Here is a 13,179-nt window from a genome sequence, read left to right on the forward strand (position 1 = left end):
GTAGGCATGTAGTCTTTAAGACTAGGTAAGCCTAGCAAATGTTGAGAATTTAATAGAAATAAATGACTAAGATATTAATTTAAACTGATAGGGGACATAATAAAAGCCCAAACAGAACAATAGTCATACAATGTACAACAAGAATCACCCGAGGTACCACACCTCATTATCACATTTCACAAGTCAAAATCACAAATCTTTCTTATATCGCCGCGTTATCCTTGCATTTATTTTAAAACATTTTTTCCGAAATGGCTTCACATGCTTTAGCCCCCGTATGTCGCCGCGTGTGCATCAAATGAAGTAATTTAACTTACTAGTAACATGCGCATAAATCTCCCTTATATCGCTGCATCAATATCACCACCCTTATGCCACCACATACGCATCTCATCACAACACAATAATCAACTCGCACCACACGTGCCCACATTCTAAAACAATGCCAAAACAACAATTACAATGTCACAATAACGCATAGCCCAATGCTCAACAACAATGTGTAGAAGAGACTCAACAACAATACAATGAAACGGAAGAATAAACTCAACAATGAAAGTTATTCCGAGTAACAACAACTTTAATTGAATGCATATAAGAATAAAATCGACAATGAAAGACATAACATATAATAACAATTCAATTAAATGCATAAAAGAATAAACTCGACAATGAAATATATAACATGTAATGACAACCTCAATTAAATGCATATAAGTAACCTAATTGTCTAAACCAGTCAATTTTCACATATAAGCATGTACACACTCGTCACCTCATGTACACGTCTTCCACATAATTCAAATAGTGAAATTAAACCCAATCCTATGGGGTACTTCCCCCACACAAAGTTAGGCAAGATACTTACCTCATCTAGGCCAAATCAACACTCAAAATTGGATTTTCCTTTAAGATTTGCCTTTGCACGGCTCAAATCTAACAAAAAACGACATAATATCATCAAACAATGCAAGAGAAACCAATTTCAATTAATAAAGTTAAGATATTTACACAATTTCCAAAAGTCAACCCTAGACTAGCCCGGTCAAAACCCTAGTTTAAGGGTATACCTCGACTACTCATAACCCTACGAGTCCATATATGTGTTTTGTTTTTAAATCCGAGTTCAATTCGACTCTCAAATCTCAAATTTTCATTTTTCAAAACATAGACAAAATCCCCCAAATTTTCCTTTCAAATTACATGGATTAGAGGTTAAATCTCATAAATAATCATGTAATATAATTGAAATTGGTTCAAAATCACTTACCCAATGGTTGTATGTAAAAATCCCTCCTTAAAATCGCCTCCTACCGAGTCTAGGGTTCTAGAATGTGATAAATCAAGCAAAGTCCCATATTTCAGCTCTTTTATTCATAGCAAATGCGGCACCTGACAAGCCCGAGGAAAGTCGCATATGCGACTCTGACTCCGCGTTTGCAATGTGAGTCCATCTTCAGGATTTTCTTTATAACGGTTTCTTTCGACCTAGTGTCTCGCCTTGGAGGTGCTCCAGTTCTATTTATGAAGAAGAAAGATGGCTCTATGAGGATGTGTATCAATTACATGCAGCTAAACAAGGTTACAGTCAAGAACAAGTACCCACTATTGCGTATTGATGATTTGTTCTACCTGCATCAGGTTGCTCGGGTATTCTCAAAGATTAACTTGAGGTTGGGGTATCATCATCTAAACATTTGGGATTCAGACATTCGAAAGACGACTTTCATGACTCGCTATGGTCACTATGCATTTTTGGTGATGTCATTTGGGCTGACCAATGCCCCAAAAACATTTATGCACTTGATGAATAGTATATTCCAACCATATCTTGATTCTTTCGTCATCGTGTTTATTGACGACATATTAGTGTATTTTTGTAGCCGGGAATATCATGAGCAGTACCTGAGGACCGTGCTCCAGACCTTGAGGGAGAAGAAGCTATATGCTAAATTTTGCAAGTGTGAGTTTTGGCTTGATTTGGTGGTATTTTTGGGCCATGTGGTGTCTAGTCAGGGGATTAAGGGGGATCTGAAGAAGGTGGAGAAAGTTCAGAGTTGGCCCCGATCGTCTTCTATTATCGAGATCTGGAGTTTTCTAGGCTTGGCTGGTTATTATCGCTTTTTTGTGGAGGGTTTTTCATCCATCATAGAACCTTTGACCAAATTGACTCAAAAGGGTGCCCCACTCAGGTGGTCTGACGAGTGTGAGAAGAGCTCTCAGAAGCTCAAGACTGCCTTGACCTTAACTCCAGTTATAGTTTTGCCTTCGGCATCAGTTTCTTATACAGTTTATTGTGACACGTCGCGGATTGGCATTGGATGTGTATTGATGCAGGATGGTAGAGTGATTGCTTATTCTTCACGTCAGTTGAAGCCCCATGAGAAGAACTAAGCAGTACATGATTTAGAGATGGCAACCATTGTTCTCGCGTTGAAGATTTGGAGGAACTATCTCTACGGCATGTCTTGTAAGGTATTCATAGATCACATGAGTCTACAACACTTGTTTAAGCAAAATGATTTGAACTTGAGGAAACAGAGGTGGTTAGAGCTATTAAAGGACTATGATATCACCATTCTTTATCATCCCGGGAAGGCCAATATGGTGGCCGATGCTTTGAGTAGGAAGGCTGAGAGCATGGGGAGTCTTGCTTATATTCCAGTTAGTGAGAGACCGTTAGCTTTGTATGTTCAAGCGTTGGCCAACAAGTTCATGAGATTGGATGTTTTGGAGCCTAGCCGGGTTCTTGCTTGCGTGGTTTCTCGGTCTTCTTTGTTTGAGTGCATCAAAGCGTGATGATCCCCACTTGCTTGTCCTTAAGGACACAGTGCAGCACGATGATACCAAGGAGGTTTCTATTGGAAATGATGGGGTGTTACGGATACGGGACCAGATTTGTGTGCCCAATATGGGTGGGTTACGTGAGTTGATTCTTGAGGAGGCCGCGATGATGTACCAGGATTTGAGGCAACTCTACTGGTGGAGAAGAATGAAGAAAGATATTGTGGAGTATGTAGCTCAGTGTTTGAACTGTTAGCAGGTGAAGTATGAGCATAAGAGACCAGGTGGTTTGATTTAGAGGCTCGATATTCCAGAGTGGAAGTGGGAGCGTATCACCATGGATTTTGTAGTTGTACTTCAACGGACCTTGAGGAAATTCAATGCAGTGTGAGGTCATTGTGGACAGGCTGACCAAGTCTGCAAATTTGATTCCAGTCGTGACTACCTACTCTTCAGAGCAGCTGGCTAAAATTTATATTCGTGAGATTGTTCGTTTTCATGGTGTGCCGGTCTCTATTACATCCGATCGAGGCACGCAGTTCACATCACATTTCTAGAGAGATGTGCAATATGAGTTAGGCACACAGGTCGAGCTGAGCACGTCATTTCATCCCCAAATGGATGGACAGTCCGAGCGCACTATTCATATATTGGAAGACATGTTATGTGCCTGTGTTATTGATTTTAGGAGTTCATGGGATCAGTTACTACCTCTTGCGGAGTTCTCCTACAACAACTACCAGTCGAGAATCCGGATGGCTCCTTATGAGGCCTTATATGGGAGGTGTTGTCGTTCTCCCATTGGTTGGTACGAGCCTGGGGAGGCTAGGTTGTTGGGCACTAATTTGGTTAGAGATGCCTTGGAGAAAGTCAAGTTGATTCAGGATCGGCTTCTTACAACACAGTCCAGACAGAAGATTTATGCAGATCGGAGGGCTCATGATGTTGCAGTCATGGTAGAAGAGAGGGTTTTGCTATGAGATTCACCCATGAAGGGTGTGCTAAGGCTCGTAAAGAAGGTCAAGTTGATCCGTTGGTGTATTGGTCCTTTTGAGATCCTTGAGAGAGTTGGCAAGGTAGCCTACAAACTTACATTGCCACCCAACTTATCGGGAGTTCACCGGGTGCTCCATGTTTCCATGCTTCAGATTTATTATGGTGATCCGTCACATGTATTAGATTTTAGCTTAGTCCAATTGGACAAGGATTTGACTTATGTTGAGGAACCGGTGGCTATCTTGGACAGGTAGGTCCGGAAGTTGAGGTCAAAGAATATTGCTTCAGTGAATGTACAATTGAGGGGTCAACCAGTCGAGGAGGCAACCTGGGAGATCAAGCACGACATGCCGAGTCGTTATCCTCACCTTTTAGGAAATTCAGGTATGTCTCTATGCACGTTCGAGGATGAACACTTATTTTAAGAGGAGGAGAATGTAACAACTTGACCGGTCATTTATTTGAGCCCCGTTTCCCCTTTTGAGGCTTCCCGTATGTATATTTGTGATTTTAAGACTTGCCGGGATGATTGGTTTAGTTTCGGAGATGTTTTGGAATGATTTGGATCCTTTAGTTCTTAGTTTAGAAGCTTAAGTTAGAAATGTTGACTGAGGTTTGACTTGTTTGAAAACGACCCCGGATTGGTGCTTTGATTTCTCCAATAGGTTCTTATAGTAAATTTGGACTTAAGCGTATGCCCGGAAGTGAATTCGGAAGTTTCTAGGTTGATTAGGCTTGTTTTGCCGAAAGATGGCAATTTGACGGTTTAGAAATTCATTAAGTTTGAATGTAGGTTGACTTTATATCTATCGGGTTCAAATTCTCATTTCGGGACTTGGAATAGGTCCGTTTTGTTATTTGAAACTAGTCTGCAAAATTTGGTGTCATTCCGAGTTGGTTTGATAGGAATTAGATGCTTGGTTGAGATTCTAGCAATTCTTGAGTTCATTTTGAAATTTCATGTGTTTTGATGTTCAATTAGTGGTTCCAGATGTTAGTTTGGTATTTTGATCACACGAGCGAGTTCGTATGATATTTTTAGAGTTGTCTGGATGTTTGGTGTGGATCCTCGAGGGCTCGGGTGAGTTTCAGACGTATTTCAGATTGGTTTGAACTTGTTCTAGGTTGCTGGGGTGCGGGTGCTATAGTTATCGTAATAGCGAGCACCAGCATCGCAATTGCAAAGTTGGTAGAGGAATCTCAGGCATTGCAATTGCGACACCTTGATCGCAATTGCGACACCTTAATTGCAATTGTGAAGGTTGGCCTTTGGCTGGGTAGCTTGCATTTGCGACTAACAGGAGCATTTGCGTTGTTCAATTAATTCCTTCAGCTCCACTAGTGCTATGCGATATGGTGAAATAGAAATGGGCTGAGTGCCCGGCACCAGGTCAATAACAAAATCAATATCCCTATCAGGCGTCATGCCCAGTAGGTCTGCTGGAAACACATCTGGGAAATCTCTTACAACCGAAACTGACTCAACGGTTGGAGTATCAACATTGTCATCCCTCACAAAGGTTAGATATGCTAAGCACCCCTTCTCAACCATCCGTTATACCTTCAAAAAGGACACCACCTTGCTAGGAACATAATCCAATGTACATCTCCACTCCAATCGCGACAAACACAGCATAGCCAATGTCACTATCTTGGCGTGACAATCTAGAATAGCCTGATAGGGCGAAAACCAATACATGCCCAATATCACATCAAAGTCCACCATACCGAGTAGAAGAAGGTCAACCCTGGTCTCATAACTCCCGATAGTGACCAAACACGACCGATAGACATGGTCTACCATAATAGAATCCCCAACAAGCATAGACACATATACAGGGTCACTCATAGAATCACGAGATATATCCAAATATGAAGCAAATTAAGATAACACATACAAATACTAGGAACCTGAATCAAATAAAACTGATGCATCCCTATGACAGACCAAAACAATACCTATGATGACAACATCTGATGTAACAACCTCGGTCCTACCTGAAAAAGCATAGTAACGGGCCTAGCCTCCCCCTCTAGGACGACCTCTACCTGCCTGACCTCCACCCCTAGTCGGCGATGCAGGTCGAGTGGCAACTGGAGCAGCATGTGGAGCATGTGAAGTTGCACCCCTCCTAAGTTTGGGACAGTCCATCACCATATTCCTAGTATCACCACACTCGCAACATCCTCTCTACAGGCGTGGCTGCTGGAACTGAGTCTAACTCGGTCGGCTAGAATAACCGCTGAAGGCACCCCGTGTAGGAGGTGCAGCGGAAAGTGGCCGTGCATAATGGGTGACCTGAGACCTCGGAATAGCTGGAGCACTACGAGTAATCTAAAGCGCCGAATGAACTGGTCAACTAACATAACTTCTACCATGACGAGCTGAAACTGCAGCGTGGGAACCACTAAATCCTCTAGAATCTTGAGGCCTCTTGGCCTCCTTATCCTCCCTCTCCTAGCCATGCATACACTCCATCCTCCGAGCGATCTCCACTACCTGCTGAAAAGGAGTATCTATCTTCAATTCCCATGCCATACTGAATCTAAGACCATAATTGAGCCCCATGATAAATCTGCGGACTCGCTCTCTGACAGTAGAAACCAGAGCAGGTGCATGATGAGATAACTCATTAAACCTCATGGCATACTCTGACATGGTCATAGTCCCCTGACGCAACTGCTCAAACTCATTGTGCCACGCATCCCGGAGGGTCTAGGGAACAAACTCCCTCAAAAATAGATCTGAAATGTGAGCCCAAGTCCGTGATGCTGCATCAACTAGACTACCCTCCTCATAATCCTACCACCACCTCTATGCCAACCCTGTCTGCTGAAATGTAATAAAGGTGACTCCACTCACCTCCACAATGCCCATGTGCGGAGAATACGGTGGAACTGATCTAGAAAACCGTGTGCATCCTCAGTAAAGTACTGAACATACTTAGGAAAAGTGCCAAGGTCTCTTGGAGTCCAGGGGTAGCAACAGGTGCCTCGGCTGCCTTCCCCCCAACTGGAGCTACTTGTGGCTCCTCAGTCGCTGCTCTAGCAGGTGCTCTAGCTATGCCACGTGCCCCCTCCTCGGCCTCTACTTCGGCCCCAGCCTCTCGTGGCTCTAGCAGATGGCACGGGTGTCTGCTCAGCTAATTTTGTAGTGCGTGTCCTCACCATCTGTGAGAGAATAGAAAGATAAAAGCTCAGATTCCGAAATCAACAAATTCGCACGATAAGGAATGAAAGAAGTGAAATTTCCCAATAGCTCCGTAGCCACTTGAAGATTAAGTACAAACATCTCCGTATCGATAAGTACTAAACTTGCTTATAACTCGTAGCACATATGAGCCTAGAGCTCTTATACCAACTTGTCATGATCCAAATCCCACCTTTTGGATCGTGATGGCACCTAGTCTCTATGACTAGGAAAGCCTAGCACATGTTGAGAATTTAACAAAAATAAACGAGTGATAGGTGACATAATAACAGCCCATACGGAACAACAGTCATACAATCCCAAAACAGGTAGTATAGAGTGATAATCTCTACTGCGAGTTCACTAGAAACCTCAAGTACAATATATTCGAAAATAAAAGAAATAGTAGCATATGATCAGTAGAAGGTGACTCCGAGGCCTGCGAGCGTCAAGCAGGCATACCTTGAAGTCTCTGCAATGTCGGAATCAATTCACTAGCATCCGCCACGGGCAGAGGTACCTGGATCTGAACAAAAATATGTAGAAGCGTAGTATGAGTACACTACAACGGTATCCAGTAAGTATTAAGACTAACCTCGGTGGAGTAGTGACGAGGTCAAGTTAAGTCACTAACTAGACATAGAAATCAATGCAGAATACAAATATAAAGATAACAACGGAAAATAAAAGCAATAAATAACAACAAAGAGTAAACATGTGATAAAAACAACAAATAATCAAATACAGTAAAAAATACAAGTGGAATAAATTAAAGAAAATAATAAATGTTCAAATCAACAAGTAGTTCCGACAAAGAATGTACCGCAAGAATCACCCCGAGGTACCACACCTCATAATCACATTTCACAAGTTACAAATCACAAATCTTCTTTATATTGCCGCGTGAGCCTTGTATTTATTTTAAAATATTTTTTCCGAAATAGTTTCACACGCTTTAGCCCCTTATCTCGCCGTGTGTGCCTCAAATGGAGTAATTTCCCTTACTAGAAACACACGCATAAATCCCCCTTATCTCGCCGCATGTGCATCACTAACACAACCCTTATGTTTCCACATGCGCATGCGCATCTAATCACAATACAATATTCAACTCGCAACACACATGACCATATGCAACAACATTGCCAAGAAAACAATACTAATCTCACAACAACGCATAGCTCAACTACAATGTGTAAAAGAGTCTCAACAACAACACAATAAAATGGAAGAATAAACTCAAAAATGAAAGTTATTTCATGTAATAACAACTTTAATTGAATGCACATAAAAATAAACTCGACAATGAAAGACATAACATGTAATAACAACTTCAATTAAATGCTTATAAGAATAAACTCGACAATAAAGATATAACATGTAAAAACAAACTCAATTAAATGCATATAAGTAACCTAAGTGTCTAAATCGGTCAATTTCCACATATAAGGCCGTGTACACACTCGTCACCTCATGTACACGTCTTTCACATAATTCAAATAGTGCAATTAAACCCAATCCTATGGGGTATTTTTTCATATAAAGTTAGGCAAGATATTTACCTTAACTAGACAAAATAAACACTCAAAATGGCTTTTCCTTTAAAATTCGCATCTGCATGGCTCAAATCTAACCAAAAATGACTTAATATCATCAAACAATACAAGAGAAACCAATTTTGATTAATAAAGTTAAGATCTTTACACAATTCTTTAAAAGTCAACAAAATTCAATCCCGAGCCCGCCTGGTCAAAGCTCGAGTCCAAGGGTAGATCTCGACTACCCATAACCCACGAGTCCATATATGTGTTTTGTTTTCAAATCCGAGTCCAATTCGAATCTCAAATCTCAAATTTTTATTTTTTAATACATAGACAAAATCCCCAAAAATTTCCTTTCAAATTCCATGGATTAGAGATTAAATCTCATAAATAATCATGTAATATAATTGAAATTGCTTCAAAATTGCTTACCCAATGGTTGTATGTGAAAATACCTCCTCCAAATCGCCTCCTACCGAGTCTAGGCTTCTAAGATGTGATAAATTAAGTTATTTCTCGTGTTTCAGCTCTTTGGTTCAGATGTAGAAGTCGCAAAAGTGACCTGGGGTTCGCAATTGCGAACCCTCGCAAATAGGGATATTCCATCGCAAATGCAGCACCTGACAAGCCCAAGGAAAGTCGCAAATGCGACACTGACTCCGCATTTTCGATGTTAGTCCCTTTTGCAAATGCGGCATGTTGGTCGCAAATACAAGCTACCAAGCGAAAGGCCAACCTTCGCAATTGCGATAAAGGTGTCGTAATTGCGATACTTGTTCCACTGCCAACTTTGCAATTGCGATGCTGGTGCTCGCAATTGCGGTAATTGCAGCACTAGCACACCAGCAACCTCTAACAAGTTCAAATCAATCCGAAACACGTCTGAAACTCACCCGAGCCCTTGAGGTTCCACATAATAAATCCACACAATTCTAAAAATATCGTACGAACTCGCTCACACGATCATATTACCAAAATACTATCCGGAACCACGAATCGAAAATCAAAACACATGAAATTTCAAGATGAACTCAAGAATCGCTAGAATCTCAACCAAGCGTCTGATTCCTATCAAACCAACTCGGAATGACACAAAATTTTGCAGACAAGTTTCAAATAACAAAACTGACCTATTCTACGTCCCAAAACCAGAATTCGAACCCGATAACCATAAAGTCAACCTACGGTCAAACTTAAGGAATTGTTAAACCTTCAAATTGCCAACTTTCAGCAAAATAAGTTAAATCAACATAGGAACCTCTGAATTCACTTCCGGACATACGTCTATGTCCAAAATTACTATACAAACCTATCAGAGCAATCAAAGCACTATTCCGAGATCATTTTCATAAAAGTCAAACGTCGGTCAATATTTCCAACTTAAGCTTCTAAACCAAGAACTAAAGGATCCAAATCATTCCAAAACCTTCCCGTAGCGAAACCAACCATCCCCGCAAGTCATAAAACTACAAATACATATGCGGGAAGCCTTAAAAGGGGAAACATGGCTCAAATACACAAAATGACCAGATGGGTTGTTACAGTCTAGATTCAGCCAAATACAAGGTTTCAAAAGAAATTCAACATTGTCTGAAATAAAATGGAAACAACATAGTAGAAATAGGAAAGTGACTCTAGGTCCTGCGAATGGGGTGCAACTCTACCTCAAATCAATGGCTGGTATCCGCTAAGTGCCTCTCGGAGCTCCACTGGTACCAACGTCAAAATCTGCATAAGAAGTGCAGAAGTGTAGTATGAGTACAACTGACCCAATGAACTCAGTAAGCGTCGAACCTAACCCCGACGATGTAGTGACGAGGCTAAGATAAGACACCTACTAAAACCAGTGTAGATATATATATATAAAGCAACAAATAACAAGTAAGGCATTTTAAAAGATTAATGGGGTGGAGGCATAAAAAATGGAGCAACAATTGGAACAGTAAGTATAGAATCACCAATTAATCTCCTTCCAAAATGAGCAAGCAGCCAAGCTAAATTCATAATCCGAGAATCAAGTAAAGCAATGAAATCATCAAATTGTACCGCATCACCCTTCTTTCTTTTACTCTCATCCTCACCATATAATATAAATGCAATGGCACAACATCACTCTTCGTACTTTTACTCTCATCTTCACCATATAATATAAATGCAATGGTACAGCATCGCCCTCCGTGCTTTTACTCTCATCCTCACATGATAAAATCAAGTGCACGGCAACACCCTTCATGCTTTAATCCTCACATTCACTCAATCAATGATAACAATATGCAAATATGGTACGACAATACCCTTCGTGCTTTTCACTCTTCCTCATCAAGCAATATTAATAACCCAAAGTATCATGCAAGGAGGGAAGCAAATTTCAACTTCAACCATGGTGTTATGATAAGTAAACTCAACTTTCAATAACCCAACAACTTCAAAATAAGAAATAAACACGAAAGCGAACATATAAAGGAATATCAATCTAACTAAGGCATGGAAGGCATAGTAAATGAAACAACATGGTACAATAAGATAATTTCCAGCTACATGCTTTAAACTATGACAACGTATATATACACGTCACTTTATATATATGTCGTCCCCATGCACAATTTTTGTACCAAATAGATCTACAAGTCCTAATTTTCTCTAGTCAAAGTTAACCACGACACTTACCTCAATCTGCAACCAAAACAACAATCAATCACGGCTTTGCCCTTCGAACAAGCCTCCAAATAACCGAATCTAGCCAATTATCAACCAAACAATTCAAAATAAGCTTTAGAAGCTACCCACGAATGAAAAAGGTTCAATTTTGATCATTTTTAAAAAAAGTCAACAAAAGTCAACCTCGAGTTCGCTTGGTCAAAATTCGAGCTTTGGACCAAAACCCGATTACCCATTCACCCCCGAGCCCGGATATGTGATTTATTTTTAAATCTGACCTCAATTTATGGTCTAAATCTCAATTATATTAAATTCCTAAATTCTACCCAAAACCCCTAATTTCTACCATAAAATTCGTAGATTTGATGTTAAAAGATTATGAAAAAGAAATTGAAATTAATTGGAAAGTAATTAGAGATGCTTACCAATGAATTTGGGAAGAAAAAGTTCTTCAAAAATTGCCTCTAGAGAGCTTAGACGTCGCATTTGCGAACACTTATTTCCCAATCCGTTACCCAGCCGCAGACGTCGCATTTGCGAAGACTTATTTGCAAATGCGAGACACCAGTCACAAATGCGAACAGTGCATTAGATGCATAGAAATAGCAAATGTGACAAAACCTTCACATTTGCGAAGGTCCCTTCTTTCGCAAATGCAAACTAAGCTTCACTTTTGCGAAGCTACCCCAAAGTTGCCAGAGTCGCAAATGCGAGACTCCAACCGAATTTGCGATTCCCGAGCCTTCGCAAATGAGGTCCCTTTTTCACAAATGCAAAATTTCCTAGTCCTAGTGCCTTTCGCAAATGTGATCACATGACCGCAAAAGCGAAAATCGCAAATGCGAGCCTGACCTCACAAATGCGAGATTTGCAGGCTTGCACCAGCAACTGCTCAGCACCAACAGTTCTAAAACTATCCGAACTTATCTGATACTCACCCGAGCCCTTTGGGCTCCAAACCGAATATGAACACAAGTGTAATAACATCATACAAGCTCACTCGCTACCTCAAATCATCAAAATAATATCAAATAACAAAAATCAATCCTCAAAACTCAAGATTTCAACTTGAAAACTCAATTTTTACAATCTTTCACATAATACGTCGAAATGCGCTCGGGTTATCCTGGACCCCAATCAAATATGCGTGCAAGTCCAAAAATATCATACGAACCTACTGGAATCGTCAAAACACCGATCCGATGTCGTTGACTAAAAATGTTGACTGTGGTCAACTCTAGCCTCATTTTAAGTAAAAAATATCATTTTCTTCAATATTTTACGTAAAAGCTTTTCGAAAAGAAATACGGACCATGCGCGCAAGTCAAGAAACATCAAATGAAGCTATGAGATTTCTCGGAACACGAAAATAAAGGCTAGTACTCAAAACGACCTATCGGGTCGCCATAGAAAAAAAAATAAAAAGAGAAAATAACTACACAAAAAATAAATAAGAGTGCATAGTTTTATTAGAAAGAAAATAATAAAGTGTAAAAAATAACAACAATAAACAAAAAAATAAAAAAGACAAAAAGAACATGAAAAGAAACAAAGAAAAGAAGGAGAAGAGCCTCTGGTGAAGCCTAGGCATAGAAAGGAAGGATTTCCTGGTCTTAAAATCTTCAAAAGGAATATGTTTTGCCTTTCTTTTTCAAAAAGGGAAATATTTTGGTCATTAAAAGGGGCTCTAAATATCATTTTCTCTTTAGGAACATATATAAATTGTTAAGTTTATGCGATCTATTCCTCTTGTATTCTTCCAATTTCCATCGCATTTGTGGCATTTAGATTTTGTGATGGTATGAAATATCCATCTTTAGTTGATATCTTATTTTGTTTGATTGTGTCTTCTAGTAAGCGCTAGTGTTTTCAAATGGCTTTTCTGCTAGTGACCCTTCGAAAGGGTTAAAATCCTTTTACTCTCTCGAACTCTCTTTTGTTTATCTTTATTTATTGCTTCTGGGTTTCCAATAATAAAGGCCAAAAAATTAAATGGAGAACCTTACATAC

General features: G+C 40.1%; 1 protein-coding gene across 1 annotated transcript; it reads left to right on the plus strand.

Moving 5' to 3' along the window:
- Positions 1–3,401: 3,401 nt before the first annotated feature.
- On the plus strand, positions 3,402–3,764 carry LOC138897366 (uncharacterized). Its single transcript, XM_070183330.1, has one exon. The coding sequence runs from the start codon at positions 3,402–3,404 to the stop codon at positions 3,762–3,764; it is 363 nt and encodes a 120-aa protein (XP_070039431.1).
- The last annotated feature ends 9,415 nt before the right edge of the window (positions 3,765–13,179 follow it).

Source organism: Nicotiana tomentosiformis, chromosome 8, assembly GCF_000390325.3.
Source record: "Nicotiana tomentosiformis chromosome 8, ASM39032v3, whole genome shotgun sequence".
Classification (NCBI taxonomy): Eukaryota; Viridiplantae; Streptophyta; class Magnoliopsida; order Solanales; family Solanaceae; genus Nicotiana; species Nicotiana tomentosiformis.